This window comes from Nycticebus coucang, chromosome 6, assembly GCF_027406575.1.
Source record: "Nycticebus coucang isolate mNycCou1 chromosome 6, mNycCou1.pri, whole genome shotgun sequence".
Taxonomy (NCBI): Eukaryota; Metazoa; Chordata; class Mammalia; order Primates; family Lorisidae; genus Nycticebus; species Nycticebus coucang.
In genome coordinates this window covers 58,215,858-58,242,057 of record NC_069785.1, presented here as the reverse complement: position 1 = coordinate 58,242,057, position 26,200 = coordinate 58,215,858, and the positions used below count along the sequence as shown (strand labels likewise).

The following is a 26,200-nucleotide window of genomic DNA, read 5'->3' as shown; positions in this document are numbered from 1 at the left end:
AAGCATAGACAATCAAATTGATACCATCAGATGTTACATATGCTCATGCTGATTTGGTGAGCCAGTGATTATCAATAATATTTCAATCTACCTTCGCAACATGAAGCATTAATGTCATGTAGAAATGAGCTGGGCATTCTCGTTTAAGGGTACTTTTATACCTTGGTGGCCCCTTTCACATTGCCGACCACCTCACCACACATCAGCAACCAAGATGTAGAATGGCCCAAACCTTGCTTTCTTTTTTCCTGTCAATTAATGTTCATTATAAAGCAAACATAGTCCCTTATCTATTACTATATTTTTAATCCAAGCATGTCTTCTTCAACATGTAAGAGGAAAACAGAACTCCCAAAAAGAAAAATTAGAGATACAGTGAAAAGTGGACAGATGACTACTACTTTGTCAAGGCAAATAATAAGGCACTCTGTTTAATTTCTAGGGGAGTTGTGCAAGTTTTCAAAGACTATAATTTGAAAAGGCATTATATGCAAAAACAGGCCCCAAATTCAATGTGTATGAAGAATTGTGTTGTAAGGACAAAATAGCAGAACTGGGAAATAGCCTGTCTTCTCAACAACAACAAAAATGTTTTAAGTTACAACTCAGATGGATTGCATTGTAAGAGCTAGTTATTTGGTAGCATATTTAATAGCAAAAAAAAAAAAAAATCACTTGTAGTTTATTAAGCAAAGTATGGAATGCATGGCAGATATAATTTGCCCTGCCCAAATGGAAATATTTCTAAAATCATTTTGTCTCACCAGACTAGAGTCAGGAAAATTGAAGAAATTGGAAAATCTATCAAAAGTTCAGAGAGTAAAGCTGCTAATTTTATATTTTATGCTCTGGCGATGGATGACAGCACTGATGCTACAAATACAGCTCAACTTGCCATTTTTATTAAAGGCATTGGCATTAAATATAAATGTCACTGAAGATATGGCTTCCATAGTACCATTAAATGACACAACTAAATTGAGATTTATACAAAGCAGTAAAAAATATGGTAAAGCAATTTTCTTTGTCCATTAACAACGTATCTGGTATAGTTACCAATGGTGCCTTGCCAATGGTAGGTAAAATAGAAGGACTTGTAAAATTAATAGGTGATGCAGTTGCTGCCCAAAACTTATGTTTGATGAAGTATCATTGCATGGTACATCAAGAAAATGTATGTACAAGAGCTTCAAAAATAGATAAAGCAAATAGTCAAGACTGAATTTCATAAGGGCCACAGGACTGAACCATCACCAATTCTAGGAATTCCTTGAAAGTATTGATCTTGCCATAGGTGACACCATTTACTTTTCAGAAGTAAGTTGGCTAAGTTAAGGCCAGATGTTGAAAAGATTTTATGATTTGCAGCATGTTATCAAGTTGTTTATGGTATCAAAAACCTAATTTTGCCAGAAATTGACGATGAAAACTGGCTTAAAGGTTTAGCATTTTTAGTGGATTTAAACTAACTTAAATGAGTTAAACACATGTCTTCAAGGTGGAAACCAACTTATCAAAGCAATGTTCCAAACCATAACAGCGTTCCACATGAAACTGAAATTGTGGCAAGCTCAAATTAAGCCAAACAAATTTATGCTTTTTGACACATTGGCTAAACACAGTCCTGTGAAGAACGAAAAATAAGCAGCCGTGCTTTTTGGTTTGATAGAAGAATTTGAAAACAGATTTCAAGATTTCTGGGAAAGAATCAATATTTTGGTGCGTTTGTGTCTCTTTTCAGTTGACATAAATGTTACCAGCCAATTTTCAAATGGAATACATAGAGCTGCAATCTGAAATTCAACTTAAAGAAAAAATTGATCATGTCTCTTTTTTTTTTTTTTTGAGACAAGAGTCTCACTATGTCACCCTCACTGGAGTGCTGTGGCATCACAGCTCACAGCAACTCAAACTCTTGAGCTTAAGTAATTCTCTTGCCTTAGTCTCCCATGTGGTTGGGACTACAGGTGCCCGCCAACACCCAGCTATTTTTTGTTGGAATTGTCATTGTTGTTTAGCTGGCCCAGGCCGGGTTCAACCCTGCCAGCCTCGATATTTATGGCTGGTGCCGTAACCACTGTGCTACAGGTGCCAAGTCTGATCATGTCTTTTTACTGAACTTTTATAGGTCCTGTCTTCCCAGAGACAAATATGCCTCACTTCATAATCACACTTCATTCATGTCATCACTTTTTAGTGCCATCTACATTTGTGAACAACTGTATTCAAGAATGAAGCACACTAACAGTAAAATTAGGACCAGAATATTTGATGAGCACCTTGAGAACTCACTGAGAATTGCAACCACTTCTATTGAACCAGACATTAATGCATTTGTTTTTCAAATAAAATGTCAAATATCCCACTAGTTTTATGTTGCCCACTTCTCCTTTACTTTTATAATAAAAAATACCAAAAGAAAACCGTAAAGATGTTTTATTGCTTAGATCTGTATGTTTTCTACATTAGTGATCGCAAACTTAGGACCTGCTCAACAATTTTAAAAGACTTTCTGAACAGGCTGCAACATAATTAGGATTATTAATGTGAGGACTTTTTTTGCTTATCTGTTTTTCTTCCTCAGCTTTCATTAGTGTTTGTCTATTTAATGTGTGCCCAAGACAACTCTCATTCTTTCAGTGTGGCCCAGAGAAGCCAAAAGATTGGACACTCTTGTTCATAGAAGTATAAAGTAGGGTGGCACCTGTTGCTTAGTGAGTAAGGTGCCAGCCCCATATACTGAGGGTGGTGGGTTCGAACCCAACCTGAGCCAAACTGCAATTAAAAAAAATAGCCGGGTGTTGTGGCGGGCACCTGTAGTCCCAGCTACTCGGGAGGCTGAGGCAAGAGAATTGCCTAAGTTCAAGAGCTGGAGGTTTCTGTGAGCTGTGACACTATGGCACTCTACGGAGGGCGACAAAGTGAGACTCTGTCTCTAAAAAAAAAGCATAAAGTAAAACAGGATGCTAGAGGCAGGGAAGAGTGGGGGGATGGAGGGGATCTAAAGAGATTAGTTATGGGCAGCTCCTGTGGCTCAAAGGAGTAGGGCGCTGTTCCCATATGCCGAGGTGGCGGGTTCAAACCCAGCCCTGGTTCAAACCCAGCCCTGGCCAAACTGCAAAAAAATAAAAAAGAGAGAGAGATTAAAGTATATAAAATCACAGCTAGATAGCAATAACCTGTAGTGTTCTATACCCCACTGTAGGGTAGACTATAGTTAACAATAATTAATAGTTTTAAATAGCTAGAAAGAGGATGTTGAATGTTCCTAACAGAGAAATGGCAAATGAATGGAATAATGTCATGTGCAGCAACTTGGATGGGACTGGAGAACATTATTCTATGTGAACTATCTCAGAAATAGGAATGCAAGCACCACATGTTCTCCCTAATCAGAGGGAGCTAAATGATGTGTACATATACGGTCATTAGTGGTATAAAAGACACTGAAAACTGAGAAGGGGTAGGGTGGGAGGGGAATGAGAGATGAAAACTTACCTATCAGGTGCAGTGTACACTATTCTGGTGACTGACACACTAAAATCCCTGATTTCATCATAATTCAGTTCACCCATGTAAAAAGAACACTTGTACCTCTAATATTTTAAAAAATGATCAATGTCTGAGGTGATAGATTTGCTAATTACCCTGATCTGATCACTATACATTGTATGTGTGGATACATCACTATGTACTCCATATATGTCAATTTTTTATTTTAAATACAAAAAATAATAAAGAGTCCAAAAAAACCTATGTGTATAAAATGTTTATTACAATGCCTGGTACATAGTAATCTGTTAATATGTGGCAGCAATTATTATTCAAAATTATCTACAATCTAACTTTTTCAGTCATGCCTGGTATGAACCTTATTTGATATAAATCCTTCTCCCTCTTTTCTTTTTCCCACTATTTATCATATACCTTCACTATTTTGAACTTCTTAGAATTTCAAAACCACATGCTGCTTTTCTCAATTTTGTTGACTTTTTTTTCTCCACATGAAGGCCTGCCTCACCCTTCACCTGCCCTAAAACCCTTAGGATTAAATCTGCTTGTTCTCTAAGGCCCAATTTATATCCATTTTTTCCATGTACCATTAGATCCTCAGTTCTTTAAGATAAAATTACTTTCTTCACTGTGGTCATGTAACATCTTATTATATCTTGATCATAGCATTTTATTTACAATACTTTATGTAATGTTCATTAAAAAGTAACATACACATAGAAAAATATATAACTTGGTAAATCTTTACAAAGTGAGTACTTTCAGATTACCAGCATCCAGACCAGGAATCAAGCAGTGCTGCAATCCTGAAGACCTCTTTTGTCCTTAACACTGTGACTGTCAATAAGCACTTCATCCCTACCAAGGGTAGCTCTGCTTGTTTTTGAACATTACATGAATGAAATTAATGATATATCTATTTTGTATATGGCTTCGTTTTTTACTCAGTGATATGTTCTATGATTTGTGCATTTTGTTTTGTGCATTTTTAGTTTATTGATTCTCACTTCTGTGTAGCATTACATTTTTTAATATATACCACAATTTCTACATTTTACTGGATGTAGAATGGATGCTAGTCTTTTTTTAATATATACCACAATTTCTACATTCTACTGGATGTAGACTATGGATGCTAGTCTTTTTTTCCATTGAGTTTTAATTTGTATTTCCTTGATGACTAATAACGTTGAGTATCTTTTTTATACTTTCTGGGGCCAATTGGATATCCTCTTTCTTGAAGAACCTGTTTGTCTTTGTCCATTTTTATCACTTCTTCTATACTTTTTTTTTTTGAGACAGAGCCTCACTTTGTTGCCCTCAGTAGAATGCTATGGCGTCATAGCAACCTCAACCTCTTGGGCTCAAGCGATTCTCTTGCCTCAGCCTCCCAAGTAGCTGGGACTACAGGCACCCACCACAAGGCCCAGTTGTTTTTAGAGACAGGGTTGGGGGGGGTCTCTCTCTTGCTCAGGCTGGTCTTCAACCTGTGAGCTCAGGCAATCTACCTTCACGGCCTCCCATCGTGCTTGGACTTAGTGCATGAGCCACTAAGCCGGGCCTTTCTATACACTTGTTAAAGGCAGATAAATACTTCTCATTCATTTTCAACTGACATAGATTGTGAAGAATGTCATTGAGTTGAAGAATCTGTGTTCTTTAGAAGGAACCTTTTATAAATGTCATAGTGCCTGCCACTAGTCAACAACATATTGAGCACCTATTATATAAAATTCTATTTGAGTCATCAGTAATATAAAGAACAACTTACTAATTACCCTTGCAAATCATCTATACCTCTCTGTTCCTTAGTTTTCTCATCTCCAAATTGTTTTGATTACACCAGATGATATTGGAGTCTATTGGCCTTTTTTTAAACATACACAACCTGGTTACCATATAAATTTATTCTTTTATTAACATGATTTCAGAAATGTTTCCATCAGATGAACTAAATATAATAAAATTGGATTTGAATGGAAATTCAGAGAAGAAAGAGGGTGTCAGTCAAGAATTCATTGGATCAAGACCTTCACTGTTTCTGTTAATTCTTCATGTATAGATGGTTACTGTCTATATTCATATAATCTGACTATTTTATACACAGCTAATTTAAAACAAGACTTGAGGCAATTCAAAAATGAAAAGTGTAAAAATAAAGCTCGTATTACATAAAGAGTGTGATCAACATATTTATCATGTATGTATGTCTTTGCTTTAAAAACAGTAACAAGCTAGATATAGTGACTCATGCCTATAATCCTATAATCCTAGCACTCTGTGGGGCTGAGGTGAGAGGATTGCCTGAGGCCCAGAGTTTGGGACCAGCCTGAGCTAGAGCAAGACTCTGTCTCTACAAAAAAATTTTAAAAATTGGCCAGTCATGGTAGTATGCATCTGCAGTGCAGTCCCAGTCTCAGCTGTTCAGGAGGTTGAGGCAGTAGGATTGCTTGAGCCCAGGAGTTCAAGGCTGCAGTGAGCTATGATGAGCCAACTGTACTTTTTTGTTTATTTGAGAGACAGGGTCTCACTTTGTCACCCAGGCAGGAGTACATTGGCACAAACATAACTCACTGCAGCCTAGAACTCCTGGGCTTAACCAGTCCTCCTGCCTGAGTAGGTGGGACTGCAGGTATGCATTACCTTGCACAGCTTATTTTTTAAATATTTTTGTAGAGATGAGACTTACTGTGCTGGGAAGGCTGGTCTCAAACTCCTGCTCAAGCAGTCCTTCCACTTCAGCCTCCCAGAGTAGTAGGATTATAGGCATGAGCCACTGCACCAGCAGAATAATCATTTTAAATGATTGTTTCATAGGCAATAGTGAGAAATCAGGCCATTCCTTACAATTTACTTTTCACTTTGATAAATAAGGATACACATTTCTTTTTAAAATATTGAGGATTTATCAGACGACTATTCCTAATGTTTATGGTCTCTTATTAAGATATCTTATACTTTAAGATAAGGTATCTTAACCTGTCAGTCATGATTCACTGACTCTTTTTTTGTAGGATTATTAACCAAAGTGAAGGAAGGAAAGGCAAGTACTGATTATGAGGATCATAGTCGATCATTTTTTATGTATAGCTGATAATTTAACTCTTCTTTAAATTAATTCTGTTAACTTAAAGCAAACTTTCAGATATATTGTTCATTGTATAGTTCCCACAAAAATAAGTATTATCAAGTGAACTTCAAAGGTAATGCAATATCTTAGTCTAAGCTTGGTTAATAGTACTACTATTAACTAAATCTCTCAACAGGGCCTAGACTAGAAGATAACAGTACCATAACTAACCCACAGATTTATTCAGTCTTCTACAGTGATTCTATCCTCTGGGACACCAAACCATCACATACATTACACCATATACTTCTACAGTAGTCTTCATTGCCAAATGCTAGACCCCAATGGCCTTTAGAAATGCCTCAATCTCAGCTGTGTAGCACTGTTCTGCCCAGAACAGGGAACAGTACAAAAAAGACAAATTTCTCGATGGCCAAGTTTAAGTACTTTCAAAGAGTTTTCTCTCCAGAGTCTCAGAATCTATTCTGAAACTTAAAAATATAGAGGATTTCAACAAATGTTTACCTTCTAAGGCTCAAACTAATTAGATATTTGGCCATATTACTTTTACTGTATCTGTCTTCCATATTACCTAGCAAATGTATTGTTTGATTAATACCTTAAAGGGAATGGAATTCTACCATGTCTTTGGTACTTCCCTCAATTATTCCCATGTCATTTATAATACATGCATGCTAAGACTCACCAAAATAATAGTGTGGGATCTAAGTAAGAAGAAGGTTTTTAATAGAATATTGATAATTCTTAATAAAATTTTCTTCCGATAAATATTACGAAAAATGTTATGGTGTACTCTTCGTTGCATTCCAAACATTCACTATGTTTATAGTCATTAATTAGCAATAAAAGTGCTTCACCTGTAAGATAAGTGGCTTACACTACACCAGTGGTTCTCAACCTGTGGGTCACGACCCCTTTTTAACAATGAAAATACATTGCGGCATTAGGAAGGTTGATAACCACTGCACTAGACCAGATTATTTCCAGATGCCCCTCTCTATGCAGTCTATAAAATGAGTTTAATGAAAATACCTGTTTGAATGTTGTTGGGAGGATTAAATGAGGTGGCACAAAGTACTCAAAAAATGTCAAATTCAGTTAGGTATTTTAGGTATATTATTTTGCCACCAGTCTTTTATGATTTTTTTTATACTTTTGTGATATTAAACAATTTTAAACTTTAACTTATTAACATAATTTATAAATGGTATAAGTAAACATTAAAGATTGAACTGCTACCATGTATTTTGATTGATGTGTTTGTAATAATGTTGAATATTAGGCTTAATTTCAGTCTTAAAAACATAATTTTATATAAAGAGTAATAAAAAAAAGCAAATGATCTCATTTTAAGAATGACATTAAAGTGTTAGTTAACCTGTGTTAACTAACCTGTGTTAATCTATTCCTCACCCTTTTTATGTCTTGCATAAATACAATCCAACTCTGAGTTAGGTGTTAATTGATACCATATCTTGCTTGATCAACCTGCAGTTAAAGTTATGAAGCAGGCAAATGAGATCTAAACTAACCAAGATCTCCACATGGCCTAAAATAACCTGTGGTTTGTTATATAGCACTGGTTTTATTATAAATAATTAAGTTTAAAAGAATCATTAAAAAATTAAAAGTAGATTTTTAAAAAATAAGAATCATTGAATATCTAGATTTTCCCAATGCAAAAAGGGCTTTAATAATGGAATTGTTTTTCTTTAAAAATTAGAACCACTGAAAAGAAATAGGCCACTGCACAGTAAAGAATCCTTCTCATCAGGGAAATGTTCGTGTTGAGGTAACCCACCATTTAGGAGAATGACCATTTCTACGTCTAGCAGGAAGTTGAACTTTGCAACTTCTGAATTTATTTCCAATACTAGGATTTCACAAAATTAAATCAAGGACCTATTCTGGGTGTTGTTATTGTTGTTTTTATATTGAAGCTCTCTTTATTTTCTTTTTAACATGTCGAAGTATAAAACTTTGACTCATAACCAGTTTTCTTCTAACATTACCTACCATTTGATTCAGGAGGAGTAATTTGAGTTGTTTATATGCTTCCAAAGTACTTTTTTTGGAGACAGAGTCTCACTCTTGTTGCCAAGGCTATCATGCTGTGTGTCAGCCCAGTTTATAGCAACCTCAAACTCCTGGGCTCAGGTGATCCTCCTACAGGGACTACAGGCACTGGACACAATGCCCAACTATGTTTTTAGTAGAGACAGGGTCTTACTTTTGCTCAGGCTGGTCTCGAACTCCTGAGCTAAAGTGATCCTCCTGCCTCTGCCTCCCAGAATACTAGGATTACAGGTGTGAGCCATTGCACCCAGCTTCTATGAAATACTTTTAATATTTATACACTGAAGAGTATTTGAATATAGGTCATTATTTTAAAAATTATTTTTCAAAGAGGTAAAATAAGTAAGTTTCAAAAAACACATGAAATTGGCTGATAATTTTGTGAAATCACCACTTAATATAAATTTTATTTGAAAAGCAAATTTTATATTGGTCATCCTGACACTAAGAAAGAAAAGAAACCTCCTGTGGAATGTGAGTCCTTTTAAATTATCAGGCCTAGAAAGGTATTGAAATGTGACAGTAATCATGTCTTGCTCCCACCTTGAGCTAAGTAACCCACCTGCTATTGGACTTCAGATTGAAGGTCACCCCCAAGTAGCCATAAATTAACCTAACAATGTCACCTGCTGGACACCATAACTCATACCCTGCAGTTCAGCAGTATATAGCCAGTCAGTAAACAATGTTATTTCTGAAAACTAAGGAGAATTCCTGACAGCTTTTGTAATTGCCCCCCTCCTCATTCATCCTTTTTTGTTTAAAAACTTGAGTCTCTGTATTCTCTGAAGCACTTGCCAGTGTTTGCCTGCCTGCAGTCCTCAGCCTTAGCCCAAATAAACTCTATATTAATTTTGCCTAACTTTCTTTAGGTCCACAATACTTAATGTTATTTCTTTTGCCAATCTTTCTCCTACCCCTTCTACCAAGGTAAAAACTTTTAGTGTACTAAGGTAATGAAAAAAAAATCAAAATCTGAATCATAAAGGGAAGTAGAATGTATATGTTATCTCTCACAAGCCCCATTAGCCTGTTTCTCTTGATTTCATTTCAAGTTTTTTGTTTCGTTTTGGTTTTTGTCACTATGTCACTCTCAGTGGAGTGCTGTGGCCTCACAGCTCACAGCAATCTCCAACTCTTGGGCTTAAGAGATTCTCTTGCCTCAGCCTCCCTAGTAGCTGGGACTACAGGCGCGCGCCACAACACCCAACTGTTTTTTGGTTGTAGTTGTCTTGTTGTTTATCAAGCCCAGGCTGGGCTTGAACCCACCAGCCTTGGTGTATGTGGTCCATGCTCCACTCACTGAGCTACAAGTGCCGAGCCCATTAATTTCAGATTTTTAGGTCTATTGGACCGTGTTTATTTTTTGCTATTGTAAAAGTCTTTTTATGTGTTTCTTTAAATTTTCTTGTAGTTTTAAATATGACATATATATGGGCCTATTGTTACTTATAAATTGTGTTCCTGGTGCTAAGAATACACTGGTACACCTGTTAGATATAGTGGCTACCCTGGTGGAACTTAGTGTAACGGACAAACAACAAGTAAATTAACTCTTCCACAACTATAAATCATAAGAAGTAAAGAAAAAGAGAACATTGGGAATATGGTGATGGCATGGCAGGAGGGCACTCTTCTAGATAGGATAGTCAGAAACAACCCTTTCAGAATCATGAAGTTTAAGCAGAGACTTGAAGAATAAGGAAAGTAATGCTCCTGGTAGAGGAACCAACATGTGTCGAGTCTCTGAGGCACAAAAGGACCTCATTTTACTCATTTTCTTTCTGTTCTGTTTTGAACTGTAAAGATGGCTGGTTTAACTTGCTACTGAAATTTTTATGATTTGGTGCAACTCATTTCCATTGTCAAAACCCAAAAATAATCACCCCTTCAGTTCGTACCTTAACCCCTGAACCACTCAAACCCATTTAGTCTCAATATAATAAGAGATAGCTAATACTTCCCATACAGGAAATTTTCAGTACACGTTAGTTCACGTTTCCTTTTTCTTGCTCTTTAGCGTTGTTGGATGATGGCTGGACAACTCTTTCCCCTCTAATCTCCCTTGTGGGATTCATGGTGGGGATAAGGAAGGGACAACCCAGAGAAATACCACTGTCTCCAGAATACCCCCTTTTCTGTGTTAGGTCTCCCAGGGGTCTCTTCCTCCTCCTGAGTCTCTCCCAAATTTAATTTCTGGAGCTCAGGTCACTTCCGAAATTTTGTCAGGATATTTAATCTACAAGGACCCAATTTCTGGTTTCCATTACATCCTGCCCACTGTGGCTCCCACTTGTTTTCCCCTCTTTGTCCTAAATTTCTGTCGTGAGCTTTCCAGCACATGACCTCATCTGGAAGCTGTCCTGAGAGGTAACAGGAGGAGATAAAGAATTCCTCTTCTTTCCTAGGCAGTCATTCTCCTAAAGGCCAACAGCTATGAGAAAGGCCTTGGTGGCCAGAAGAAGATACGGTCTTGGTCTTTCTGAACTAGTAGAGAATTGGCATTTTACCTGTGACTGGCAGCTCTAAAGAAAAACAGAGCACCTGATTCCAGGAGTAGTTAAGACTTGGCTTATCTCCTGATCCCACTTGAAGTTACTATCTTACAAAAATCACTTTTTTTTTCCTGGCAATGAAAAGTGGGAGGTGGAGGAAGGAGGACATTGGGACCTTTGGAACCTCTCTCTGTGCCTTGGGTTTTATCCTTATCAGTAAATTGAGACTACTAGTGTAGATGATTCCTAAGATTCCTTTAATTCTAATATATCATGTTTCTAAATTTTGAACTATCTGGTAGTATTATCTTCAATGTCTGATGTGCATAATGTGTACATGAGAAATTATCCCAGTATGTAAGACTGGTGTATATATATGGAAGAATATAACTCTGCTGGTTGAGCTGGATATACTCATTTCAGATTGTAGTTGGAAAACTTCGCATCAACATTATTATCTTCCTGCAAGTTTCTGGAATGCTAATGTAAAGCAGTACTATATACCCTGAGGATGAAACCAGCTAACTAAACCTGAGTTAACATGCCTCTCCAAAGAATGATAATCATATAGATTATGATAAATAATTTAAAAGATCCTTTGCTTCGCTTTGTCAGAGGGATCACATTGTGTTGCAATAGCACCATGCTATGTAATTCTGACTTTGCTTACTCTAAATTGGTCTGTCCTTCTTTTGCAGGAGCTATTGTGACAATCTTGGTTACCATCCATTAAGTGCTGCTGATTTTGGAAAGATTATGAAAAATGTCTTTCCAAACATGAAGGCACGTCGTTTGGGCACGAGAGGCAAATCTAAATATCCTTTGCCAAAATGGTTTTAATAATCCTCTTTACATTCTCACTTATTATAAAACATCTATTGTAGTTCAAATGGCAGCTATGTTTAGAAATAAATTTAATTCAACTCAAACGTACTTAGTAGAATAATTGCAAATGTTATTTTCCTAGCTTTTTATCAAACTCTAAGATAAATAGCAAATCATAGCTTATTTTTATATTAGGATTTGATAGATTCTACTTTACTCTATCACTGAAGAGTGTTATTAATGTTCAGATCTTCTTTGCTTTAATGGTAAGAACTATTGAGACTTACCATATGTTCAGCAATTTTAAATTGATAATAAAAAGTGGAGAAAGAAGTTAGCTTATCTTCTTTCCTTCTACTAATTTAGAAACATAGCAGATACCTTCGGCAAAAAAAAAAAAAAGGCATTCAAAAAAATATATTGTAAAACTCACACTGAAAGATTAGTGTTTGCTTTAAAGTATTTTTCAGCCGGCCATTTAAAGCCTGCGTTAAAATTAAAGCCAAGGCATAGAAAAGGTCTGTCTTGTGATGGAGAAATAGGAGCAAACAGAAGTAAGGAAAATTAAATTTTTATTGAAGCTCTTTCTACTCCTGAAAGTAGATTGCAAAATAGGGGGCCTCTGTATCCTATTAGAAGTGCACTCATTTTCTCGATGCTTAACCTTTCAGCCACTTTTCCAAAGCATAAAATTCACTTCAATGGAGGAGATGAGAGGATGGGGAAAGAAGAAAGCAGCTTTTCTAAATTGGTTCCAGGTGTTCTCTAACTCCTTGTTGCATGACCTGTCCTTGTTTCCTGAATCTGAACAAAAATGTCTTGATGTGTTTTTGGCATGTTTGTTTCCTGAATCTGAACAAAAATGTCTTGATGTGTTTTTGGCATGTTCCAGGTGATAATCCTGTGTGTTTCAGTGGAAAAAAAGAAGTGAAAAGGTTAAAGCCCTTGTGACACTCTTAAGAGTTGTTTTTGTCTCAGTGCCCTGGGCTAAAGTTTCCCTTCTCTGTGCCAGGTTTCCATCTGGCTATTCCTTTCCTTCTGACCTGTTACTGGTGGCTGGCACAGCGTATTAGGAACATTTATTCATAAAATTTATAACAGATGAGAATCATTTCATTTAAGACAGTAATATTTAACATTTTACAAGGACTATTCCAGTTTCAAAAGGGTAAAAGTATCTCAAGTTTCAAATATTAAAATTTTTCTTACTGAAGAATTCAGAAAGTAGATGTTATCTCAGGCTGATTTTATTCTCATTTCATATATGGTTACTTCTCAAGTGTATTTGCAGGTCATTTGATTTAGAATACTTTACACCTTAACTATTTATTACATATTGCTACAGTGGACTAAGAAAAAAAGCTTTTGTTCATATGCCAACACTGCCCAACCTTGACTTTCACAAAACTGGAGATGGGGTAAGAATTCTGCCTTTTCTTTTTAAAAAGTAGAATTGTACCTTTATATCAACATTGAAATCCACCTGCAAAGTCTTATTTGGGTAAGACCAGAGACAAAAGTAAATGAGGACAAAACCCCAAAGTAGCTAAAAAATATTAGCATATGTGACCTACATCAAAATGAAATTTGGGGGAACAAAGATCTAAAGTAACTGAATTTTAGATGTGTCCATGATACACATCCACTATATGTATGTGTGTATGTGTATGTTGTCAGGGAAAAAGTTAAGTCATAGGATAATATGTATAATACGAAATTTTGAAGAAAAAATATGGCTACCGACATAGTTTGTTTTATTAAATTTAGAAAAGGTTTTTTAAAAGATTCAAAAGATCTGTCAGTCTTCATATATGTTTAACAACCATTTAAAATGTTATCCACAATACTGCTGACTGCTATGCCCTGGTGGGTATGAGTCTCTCTATTTGTAAAGCTCTTACATATCTGCCAGCAGATCAGTTCATACTGCTTTGACTCAACAGGTTTAGATCGTATCTCCTAATGAAGAATACATATCTTGAATGTACTTCAATGTAATTTCTCTGATCTTTTAAAAGTTAACTTTTCCTTTTTTCTTTGTTTAGTTGGAAAGAGCTGAACCTTCTGAACAAAATATCGATGAGGAAGTTATCTCTTCTGCTTGCCGTCTGGTGTGTGAGTGGGCCCAGAAAGTGTTAAGCCAACCATTTGACACAGTCTTGGAATTAGCCCGTTTCCTTGTAAAAAGTCACTATATAGGCACCAAGTCAATGGCAGCTCTAACTGTAATGGCAGCAGCACCAGCAGGTACTAAATTATTAATAAGCTAAAACTGATAGGGGTATCAGTATGTTTAGGGTTGCTAACAATAGAGTTTGACCAAAGAACTTCCTCTTTTTAGTATGTGTATGAGTTCACTCTTACTCCACTCAACACTACACTCAGATATGTTTGTTGAGCCAATAAAATAATAAGCCTTTTATTATAAAGCTTTATGCTATATTTTTGTATATTGCTTTGCTGGGATATGAAACTATAGTTTCCCAAGCTGATATTTTATTTTTTCATTGCTATTTTTAAATTTTAAGAATGTGTGTATAATGTCAAAATTAATAAATTAAACATCAGAAGTAAAATAATAAGATTAAATTATTTTTTACTTGATAGACTCCTTTCTAAGAAACTAATATTTAAAAATAAAATTTGACTGATAACTTGGTCTCAAGAAAACTAACCTGCAGGAAGCATTACCATAAAATGGCAAGAGTGATTTTTTTTTTTTTTAATATACCTTCAAATCAGTATTTTCATTCAAGGAAGAACTTTTGGAATTAACACTGTTTTGGAATAAAAGACTTCTTTATAAGTTTATAGCTGTGTAAAGTATCAGTTCTGATGAAATTTTTAAAATATCTTTTTTTTTTTTTTGTAGAGACAGAGTCTCACTTTATGGCCCTCGGTAGAGTGCCGAGGCCTCACACAGCTCACAGCAACCTCCAACTCCTGGGCTTAAGCGATTCTCTTGCCTCAGCCTCCCAAGTAGCTGGGACTACAGGTGCCTGCCACAACGCCCAGCTATTTTTTGTTGCAGTTTGGCCGGGGCTGGGTTTGAACCCGCCACCCTCGGTATATGGGGCCGGCGCCCTACCTACTGAGCCACAGGCGCCGCCCCTTAAAATATCTTATTTTGCTCTTAAACCTAAGGAAGAATGAATAGATTATTATACTTTGGGGGTTTGTTTGTTTGTTTGTTTCAGTGTTGAGACACATTCTCACTCTGTCATCTAGGCTACAAAACAATGGCGTCATCATAGCTCACCTCAAATTCCTGGGCTCAAGGGATCCTCCTGCCTCAATCTCTGGAGCAGCTGGTACTACAGGAAGTACTGTGCCCAGCTAATTTTTGTGCTTTTTGTAGAGATAGGGTCTCACTATGTTGCCTAGGCTATTCTAAAACTTATGCCTCAAGGAGCCCTCCTACCTTAACCTCTCATAGTGCTAGAATTGTAGGGATCAGGCCTCTGTGTTCAGCCTAAATCTAAATATTTTTAAACCTACAACAGATATATCCCAGCCAGAATATAGTCTCTTACTTAATTTTACTTTTTCAAAATATCTTAACTTGTACATTTTAACAATAAACCAATGTTCTTTCAGTTTACATTTATCATTTATTTGCTTTAAGTGTGTGTGTGTATTAATCTTTCTTCTCATTTTATGGCCACTTGAGGACCCATCTCAAAAAGAAAAATAGTCTCTTACAAGAGCTAGTTGTGATTTTTTTCTGTCTACATGTAAACTATATGACCTAAATCTGTTCATTATATTTACAAGCAGGACTGCTAGACTGCTCACATATGTTACCTCATTTAATGCCCCCCAAGGAGTCCTGTGATATAGGTGTTATTTACTCCCAGTTTACAGGTCAGGAAGCAGACTCCAAGTGGTTAAGTAACTTGTCCATGGGCAGATAAGTAGAAGGGACCATGATTTGCATCCTGATTTGTCTGTTTCCAGTGCCCAGTTTAACTCAATTATATCATACTGTCTTCTTATCTTCTGACAAAGTGAGCTTTAAAAAGTGTGGACCTTTCAACTTTCTCTGTTCTTTTGCCTGTGCCTACTGCCACCTAGAAGAGTTAGTTCTTCAACAGGTTGAGGACTCAGAAGGCATGATAGGGAAAAGAAACATCTCTGTCTTTCTTATTTTTCATTATATTGACAAAGTCTGACTGAAAGAAATATTGAATGAACTGAATGAATTTTTAAGATGTAAGTGTAAATAAAAAGTGTGGATTTTTTTTAACAAAAGTACTAAAAAATACATTTATGAACAGGTGTTTTCCCTTTTTGAAACAATTAGCCTGGGAGGCTAAATACTTTACCAATTGTATCATTACTCAAAACATTTTTAGAATCTCTGTTGGAATTTTGTTCTCTGCCCTGACTACATTTTTCAAAAAATATTCTGGATAGTAGATTAATTTTCATCCTTTGAAGATGAATTTTTTTTTTATATAAATATAGACTCCATATTAAGAACAGGTTGTGTTACAAATGTCCTTTTGTAAGTCAGTTGTCTGGAACTCATTCCTGTCTAGAAACTCTGGCAGGAGGGATGAGACAGCCGAGCTGTGCTGTGAGCCATCACAGAGGCTCGCCAGGGTGCAGGTGCTGAGAATCCAGCAGTACAGGGAGCTGAGACCAGTACAGTCGGAGCTGGATTTGAGAGGAAAACTAGTACTTCAGTGACTTTAAAGTGGGGGGGAGGGACAAAAGATAAGGAATTATTAAGGAGTGACTTTGGGGAAAGAGTTATAGTCTCTTTCTTTCCTGCTCAACCTACCACCACACACGCCAAGTTGTTGCTGTTAACTAAAATGATGAAAAACGGAAATGGGTGGAGAAGGGCCAGGTATAACCAGCAGGGTAGTATTTTCCTCCCCTTTCTTCTCTTCACTAGTATTTTTAATGCCACACCCTAAATGTGAAGTGAGCTTTTTAAAAAAAGTTATTGCCTGATAAATTTTTTAAATTTGCTTGTGTATTTTGCTTATTTTATCATTGTTTTTCAGTTTTTATCTTAGTACTGTTTTAAAAACGTTTCTTAGCCACACTCTTTGGAATAGCTTAACCTTAGTCTTATTGAGAAATTTTGCTCCTAAATTTCCTCTAGGTCATACTTAAATAATTGTCTAGTAGCAATTAAAATAATACCTGCTTTTATGAATTTCTGATAGAATTAAAAACTGGTTTTCCCCATACAGTTTTTTCTAAGATATGGAGTGGTTTCAGCCAAATTTATTGAGTGCCCCTTGTGGGCTGAATATTATCGTTATGCAAATGCATGAATTTCTTTCTAATTAGAGAAGGGGGAGAATTTGCTGACATCTGATAAAATGTAAAAATTCTATCTTGACATTTATTTATCAGAGCTTCTGCATGTTTATGGTACAGCTACTCTTTTCAAAATAATCTGTTATCCATTTAACTGAAACTCTCACTTGAGTTGAACCATATTTTAAGTGACAGTGAAAGCCATATTGACATGTTTGTAAATTGGTATAATACTTAAGATTTATAAAGAAATTTGGAGGTAAAATTTGCTGTGTTGATTGTTGTGCCCAGTAGATGGCTGCATATTCAAACAAACTGAGTTGTAACTGCTCTCTATAAAGGAAAGGATTTAGTTTAGCTTTCCTTTCTGTTTATTTTCAGGAATTAAAGGAATTACCCAGCCTTCTGCTTTTATACCTACAGCTGAAAGTAATTCCTTTCAGCCTCAGGTGAAGACCCTGCCATCTCCCATTGATGCTAAGCAGCAGTTGCAGCGGAAGATCCAAAAGAAGCAGCAAGAACAGAAACTACAATCCCCTTTGCCTGGAGAATCCTCAGCAAAAAAATCAGAAGGCGCTACAGCCAATGGAGTAACTAACCTTCCTAATGGAAACCCTGCAATCCTTTCTCCTCAGCCTATTGGCATCGTTGTGGCAGCTGTCCCAAGTCCTATTCCGGTAATCTCGTTACATAGTGTTTGACCTTGCTGGGATGGTGGGAAATCAGTCGTTTAATTAAAAGTGGCAGATGAGAAGGAGGCAAGTGCAAGTGTTAGACACAGCCATAAACTGGTTCTGCCACCACAGACAGACTCCCTTTTAGTCAGTTTTCACTGAGGATTTATTTTATTGATTACAAAGTAAGTTATAAAATGAATGTATATAAAAATATAAAGATTTGGGACATATATAGTATACACATAACCAGTCAGAGCTGTCTGTAAGAATGAGTCATTTTGAGAGTTGTTTCATCCCTGGCTGAGCCAAGATAGTATACTTGCAAACTTTTTTTTTATTTAAACTCTTTTTTTCTACATTTAGATAGAGCAAAATTATAATGTGTATTGATAATAATACTTTGACATAGACCTATCTGTGGCTTACTGGATATAATAATAGGTCCTTTGGCAGTCCCTTACCTAGCTCATTTGTTTCCTTGCCTATAAGTAGAGGTTAATTGTCCCTTCCTTTCCTATCTCACACTACTGAGGTTATGATAAAAGAACTTAAAATGAGAATGGATTGGGCGGTTCCTGCAGCTCAAGGAGTTGGGTGCCGGCCCCATATACCGGGGGTGGCGGGTTCAAGCCTGGCCCCCAGCCAAAACTGCAAAAAAAAAAGAGAGAGAATGGATCATGCTGGAGTAAAATATTACTTTATGTTATTATTGACAATATTAAGAAGATTCTATGGTTTTTTTTTCTTTTTCTTTCCTTTTTTTTTTTTTTTTTTTTGAGACATAGTCTCACTTCTGTTGCCCAGGCTAGAGTGCTATGGTTTCTTAACTCACAGCAACCTCATGTACCTGTACTCAAAGGATCCGTTTGCCTCAGCCTCCCGAGTAGCTGAGACTACAGGCATGCACCACCACACTTGGCTAATTTTTCTATTTTTAGTAGAGATGGGGTCTTGCTCTTGTTCAGGCTGGTCTCAAACGCCTGAGCTCAAGCAATCCACCCACCTCAGCCTCCCAGAGTGCTAGGATTACAGGCATGAGCCTTGATGCCTGGCCTGTTTTGTTTTTCTTATTCTTACTATCATCATTATCATCATGCCATTAAAACATGAAATACCAGCTCGGCGCCTGTGGCTCAAGTGGCTAAGGCGCCAGCCACATATACCTGAGCTGACGGGTTCAAATCCAGCCCAGACCCGCCAAACAACAATGACGGCTGCAACAAAAAAATAACCAGCCATTGTGGCGGGCGCCTGTGGTCCCAGCTACTTGGGAGGTGGAGGCAGGAGAATCATTTGAGCCCAGGAGTTTGAGGTTGCTGTGAGCTGTGATGTCACAGTACTCTACCCAGGGCGACAGCTTGAGGCTCTGTCTCAAAAAAAAAAAAAAAACCATGAAATACCTGATAACTACATTATTTACTATTGAGCAAACTTGAATAGATATTAGTTTTATGTGGGACCTTATGCATGGTGGCTTAGTTACTAAGGTCCAAGGTAGACCCACTTAAAAGACAGTTTCCTCTGTGAGTATGTTTCTTCAAGATTTTATCTCCTTTTCCTATAACCTCCTTAAATCACTGTTTCAACAAGTATTCATCACAAGTGTGAAGTTATTAGTCTTGTTAAGTGAAGAGGGACTTGGTATTCTTATCATTGTATTTTGTAACTATATGCATTACAGTTGCATTTGTTGTAATATTTCTGTGTGTGGTTGTATACAAGAACCTGATCTAGAAGAACTCTCTTTTAACATGGGAACTGCTTTTTTTTTTCTTTTTAACATTAACATTTAATAAAGTTGTTAAAAGTATACAGATACACAAATTACTGTTTCTATCCTAGACTTTTTAAATCTGACTTTGTTTTCTAACAGGTCCAGCGGACCAGGCAATTGGTAACTTCACCAAGTCCAATGAGTTCTTCTGATGGCAAAGTTCTTCCCCTCAATGTACAAGTGGTCACTCAACATATGCAGTCTGTGAAACAGGCACCAAAGACTCCTCAGAACGTTCCAGCCAGTCCTGGTGGGGATCGTTCTGCCCGGCACCGTTACCCTCAGATCTTACCCAAACCAGCCAACACCAGTGCGCTCACCATCCGCTCTCCAACTACTGTCCTCTTTACTAGTAGTCCCATAAAAACTGCTGTTGTACCCGCTTCACACATGAGTTCTCTAAATGTGGTGAAAATGACAACAATATCCCTCACGCCCAGCAACAGTAATGCTCCTCTTAAACATTCTGCCTCAGTCAACAGTGCTACAGGAACACCAGAAGAATTAAGGAGCATTCCACAGATCAAGAATGGCTCTGTCGTTTCACTTCAGTCTCCTGGGTCTCGAACCAGCAGCACTGGGGGAACATCTGCTGTGGAAGTCAAAACGGAACCTGAAATCTCCTCAGATGAGCATCCTGTACAGTGCCAAGAGAACTCTGATGGGGTCAAAGCTCCCCAAACAACACCTAGTGCCCTTCTGGGTTCGAAAAGTAATACAGATGGAGTAGTGCAGAAGCCTTCAAATGAAGGTGTCACTGAAATGAAAGCAACTAAGGTCTGTGACCAGAGGACCAAATGTAAAAGTCGCTGTAATGAAATTCCACCAGGCACGTCAACAGGCAATAATCAAAGCACTATCACTCTCTCAGTTGCTACTCAGAACTTAACTTTCACCAGCACCAACTCACCATCTAATGGTGACTCAATAAATAAAGATCCTAAATTATGCACTAAAAGTCCAAGAAAACGACTGTCTTCTACATTGCAAGATTCCCAGGTGCCTCCTGTAAAAAAACCAATCGTGGAACAGCTTTCTGCAGTTATCATAGAAAGTCAGAAACCAGGCAGTGTTAAGAAGGACCAAAAGGTTCCACATTCAGGAAAAACAGAAAGTTCAACCGCAGGTGCTCAGATTCCTAGCAAGGTGTCAATAAATGTCAATTCACATATGGTGGCAAATCAGCCCTTAAACTCTTCTGCTTTTGTTACCAGTGATTCAGCTTTGGAACAGCAAACAACACCATCATCATCTCCAGATATAAAAGTGAAACTTGAAGGAAATGTCTTTCTCCTGGACAGTGACTCAAAATCAGATGGCAGCTTTAATCCCAATGAATGGCAACAAATCACTAAGGATTCTGAGTTTATATCTGCCAGCTGTGAACAGCAAGATGTCAGTGTTATGACAATTCCTGAGCACTCTGATATCAATGACTTAGAGAAATCTGTTTGGGAATTAGAAGGAATGCCACAGGAAACATACAGCCAGCAGCTGCATAGCCAGATACAAGAATCTTCTTTGAATCAAATACAAGCACATTCTTCAGATCAGTTACCTCTGCAGTCCGAACTAAAAGAGTTTGAGCCTTCTGTTTCCCAGACAAATGAAAGCTACTTTCCTTTTGATGATGAACTTACACAAGATAGTATTGTGGAAGAGCTGGTGCTTATGGAGCAGCAAATGTCAATGAATAATTCTCATTCTTATGGTAACTGTTTGGGAATGACTCTTCAGAACCAGTCAGTTACTCCAGGAGCTCCATTATCATCTCACACCTCTAGCACCCACTTCTATCATCCCATCCACAGCAATGGCACTCCAATCCACACACCCACACCCACACCCACTCCTACACCAACACCAACCCCAACCCCAACCCCAACCTCTGAAATGATTGCTGGGTCTCAGAGTCTATCACGGGAGAGCCCTTGTTCCAGGCTAGCCCAGACTACACCTGTGGATAGTGCTTTAGGAAGTAGCCGGCATACACCCATCGGTACTCCACATTCTAACTGCAGCAGTAGTGTCCCTCCCAGCCCTGTGGAATGCAGGAATCCATTTGCATTCACCCCAATAAGCTCCAGTATGGCATATCATGATGCCAGCATTGTCTCAAGTAGTCCTGTGAAGCCAATGCAAAGACCCATGGCCACGCACCCTGACAAAACCAAGCTTGAATGGATGAATAATGGGTATAGTGGGGTTGGTAATTCCTCAGTTTCTGGTCATGGCATTCTCCCAAGCTATCAGGAACTAGTGGAAGACCGTTTCAGGAAACCTCATGCTTTTGCTGTGCCTGGACAGTCTTACCAGTCTCAGTCCAGACATCATGACACTCATTTTGGTCGTTTGACTCCTGTCTCTCCTGTGCAGCAGCAAGGTGCCACTGTAAATAACACCAACAAACAGGAGGGTTTTGCAGTCCCTGCCCCTCTTGATAACAAAGGAACTAATTCATCTGCCAGCAGCAACTTCAGATGCCGGAGCGTGAGCCCTGCTGTTCATCGCCAACGTAATCTTAGTGGAAGCACCCTCTATCCAGTATCCAATATCCCACGATCTAATGTGACCCCCTTTGGAAGTCCAGTAACCCCAGACGTTCATGTTTTCACAAATGTTCACACAGATGCATGTGCCAACAACATAGCTCAAAGAAGTCAATCAGTTCCACTGACAGTTATGATGCAGACAGCCTTCCCGAACGCTCTTCAGAAGCAAACAAACAGTAAAAAAATAACTAATGTTTTGTTGAGTAAACTTGATTCTGACAATGATGATGCAGTGAGAGGTTTGGGAATGAACAACCTGCCCTCCAATTACACCGCCCGGATGAATCTCACTCAGATTTTGGAAACTTCTGCTATTTTTCCTAGTGCCAACCCGCAGAATATGATTGATTCCAGCACTTCTGTTTATGAATTCCAAACACCATCTTACCTCACCAAAAGTAACAGCACCGATCAGATCAATTTTTCTCCTGGAGATAATCAAGCACAATCAGAAATCGGAGAGCAACAATTAGATTTCAATAGCACTGTTAAAGACCTGTTGAGTGGAGACAGCTTACAAACCAACCAGCAGCTGGTAGGTCAGGTAGCATCTGATCTCACTAATTCTGCATCTGATTTCTCTAGTGATATCAGGTTGTCTTCTGAGCTCTCAGGCAGCATCAATGATTTGAACACTTTAGACCCAAATCTACTGTTTGATCCAGGTCGTCAGCAGGGCCAAGATGATGAAGCTACACTGGAAGAATTAAAGAATGACCCTTTATTTCAACAAATTTGCAGTGAATCTATGAACTCTATGACTTCATCAGGTTTTGAATGGATAGAAAGCAAGGACCATCCTACTGTTGAAATGTTGGGTTAAATTGTGTTTTATATATGTAGCACACTGTATCTAAAGACATATGTATTGTATTTGTCTTAATGGAAGTGCCTCCCGCAGCAGAAACACTTACTATTAATTGTGACATTTTAAAAGCGTTTGCTGCAGAAGTGGTTTCTTCTTCAATAGGAAATGGTTAGACTTGCCTCGGTTCTTAACAAGTTTCTGAAGACAGAAGGCTGTAGAAGAACAAGTATTAGGTTTTAAATTTTATAATGTTCCCCATTTAATCACATTGTTTGCTAGTAAACAATTGACTATTCAGCTATTACAAGAGCAGTCTAGATCTTTATTTTGTATATGTTCATTTTAATTCATCAGTTGATATACACAGAATTTAGAAGAAACCATTGATTTTAGGTATAGGCTGTTTTGTTGGCATTATCTTTTATTAGATATAAAATCATAGCTAAGGTGAACTGTTGACAAGAAGGTCTTCCTTAAAACAGGGACAATATTCAGGTTATTATAAATATTTAGGCTTGAAGCATAGAGCTACTGTAGGATGAAAAGTCTATAGGACTTCCTGGGGCTTCAGTACCATTTACACCCACCATGAAGGGCTTAAATAGGAGAAAATAATGGAAAATTAAGTATATCTTTAAGGAAAGCAAAAGCTGCACTAAAATTTTTAAGAGGAAAGACTAGTAGCCATTTATATTTGTGACCTTGCATCAGTCCTATTTTAAAATGTTAATTTTAATACGGAGCTAGCACATACACCGTACACAGACACGCAGGCAGGCACACACACAAAACCAGGAAATATCCAGACATTGTAATTTAATAGAATAAATACTAGCATGTTAGAAAAATGTTTTATGTTTTATTATTTTAGTTGAGATAGGGGAATAGAAGGAAAACAAAAGCATTTTCTCAGTTTCATCACAGTGGCTGCATGCACATGTTAAAACTCTGTGTGAAATTTACTTCGGAATTGTTCATTATAATCTTTAGTAATCAGTTATTTTCCCTCTCAAGTTAGTGACTGACTCCTTTACTCCTCCTGAGTATAGTAATCCAGTTTGATCATGGGATCTCTTTGAAAAACAAATAAGCAGGAAGGAGATGGCATAAAAACTGAACAAAAAATATTTCACCACCTAAGGTCTGAAGCCACAAATCTTCATATCTCTGATAAGCAAAGGGGATGTCAGTAGTACTTGAAGAAGAGGAGCATTTTATTACTTGCTTAATTTATTTATTGTGATAACCACAATTGCAAAAGAAGCACTCAGGATTTGTTTTAAAATGTTTCTCTCTATGGCTCCCATTTTGTTTTATGAATAATTATTTATGAATTTCATGTTGACACAAACCAGTTCACTAGTTGACAGCTCCACTTAAGTGAGTTTCAAGATCACTTTCAAAGAGATTTTAAAATTGCCATTGTTTTTAAAGCTAACATTAAACCATTTGCTATGCTACCTTGAACCTACTAAGCTTTCCTTTAAGCCAATCAGAAGATTACAATCAATGAATATTTAATAAATATGATGAAGGATTTAATTTAATAAGGTTTCATTGTTCAATAAATTTGCAAGGTAGGGTATAAACATATTTTGATAAATAAATGGTGCTAGAGTTGGCTCAAAGGTTTATATATCAATATGTCCTAGTTATTGGCATTTGTGTGTGTTTGCTGTTATCTTGATTTAATGATCTGTTAGATATTTTTTCTTGACGCTAGTTATTTCTTCACTGTACATTGAGACACAGCACTACTGCACACCAAAGTATGCAATACCCAAAGGAAACTGTGTGATTTAACAAATGATGAGAGCCTTTCTATATGAGATACTCTGAAAAGGAGATTTTGAGGCCATTCTAATCCCTTGTTTACATTATTAGCTTCCTACTAATATAAAAATAATGGAAATCTTTTTTGATAAAAATATAAAGATTGGAGGATTTTTAACCCCCTGTATAGTATTGCAGCAAACTCATTAAATTTGGTTGAATTCGTCCAGCAAACTTTCTGGGGTTCATATATTGCACTAAATTTGTTGAACCTGTGGTAGGCACATCTCTTAGGATAAATGCAACCAATACAGTCCACAGATGAAACTTTTTAAATGTGTTTCATTATGAAAAGACAAAAATGTCATCAAAGTGACAGATAAAATTGTCTTATGTAGCAATGTGCATTGATCTCAATGAGATATTTCTATTTCTTATTCTCTTACATGAGAATATTACAGCAGGAAGAATTAAGTTTAGTTTGCTTCACCATGTTAATACATGATCACAAAATGTGCATGAGTGTTATTGACTTATCTTGTACAGTACTAGGTATTCCTGTAACCACTCTTTTTTTTCTTCGCTGTTTGAAACTGGTTCAGTGTTAACCAGGCAAGCATAGTTATTCACAAGTTATTTACTTTTTTATGTTTACTAATTCTGCTTAGTTATTGTTGAATATGTTCTTTTCTCAGATTGTTTTCATTGTTTTGATGTTTAAAACATTTTGCATACTGTTTATCATGATAAGACTTCATGAAGTAAATAATTTTGCATATAATTGCAATAAGCACTGACTTTTGAACTGAAAAGAAGGAAAGTGGTTTTTTGTGCAGTGCATCTGAGGTTCATATAATAGTCTTGTACTATAATGTGCTTTACTACACCATAAATGACAAAAACAAGCCCTGTTTCATGTTTCATTTAGTGCAAAAAGTCAGATTTCCCCAGTGTTTTGTTGTCTGTTGTACCTGCTGAAACTACAGTAGTTGAATATTGCGGTAGCATTTCAGTTCTCTTTTTTTATTGAAAGTGCTCAAAAATTGTTTTTTAAATGTTTTCAAAAACAATTAAAAACATTTTATATTAAACTGACTGGATCTTAAAGTTTTTTATGGAATATATTTTATATAGGTAACACATTTTGTAAACCATTCTTCTTTTGATGTCATGAATTGGAGATTGGATAAAGATCAGCGCAAGGCAGAACGGTGCTGCTAATTCGCTCTCTGCTTTTAATCCAGGAGAATACACAGATTTTATTTCATTATTGGAACTCTGCTATATTTATCACCAATGAATGGTGCATGGCATAGAGATTTCTGTCATCCAAAGAGCC

At 37.0% G+C, this 26,200-nt stretch overlaps 1 protein-coding gene across 1 annotated transcript in view; it reads left to right on the top strand.

The window, feature by feature from the left end:
• Positions 1 to 25,952, top strand: part of RFX7 (regulatory factor X7) — a 140,589-nt gene extending 114,637 nt beyond the window's left edge. The window contains exons 5-9 of the mRNA XM_053593918.1: positions 11,874 to 11,990; positions 13,334 to 13,418; positions 14,046 to 14,247; positions 17,659 to 17,954; positions 19,828 to 25,952. Of these exons, the coding sequence (XP_053449893.1) occupies positions 11,874 to 11,990; positions 13,334 to 13,418; positions 14,046 to 14,247; positions 17,659 to 17,954; positions 19,828 to 23,103 (3,976 nt within the window). The 3' untranslated portion in view covers positions 23,104 to 25,952. The remainder of the gene's footprint in view (positions 1 to 11,873; positions 11,991 to 13,333; positions 13,419 to 14,045; positions 14,248 to 17,658; positions 17,955 to 19,827) is intronic.
• The last annotated feature ends 248 nt before the right edge of the window (positions 25,953 to 26,200 follow it).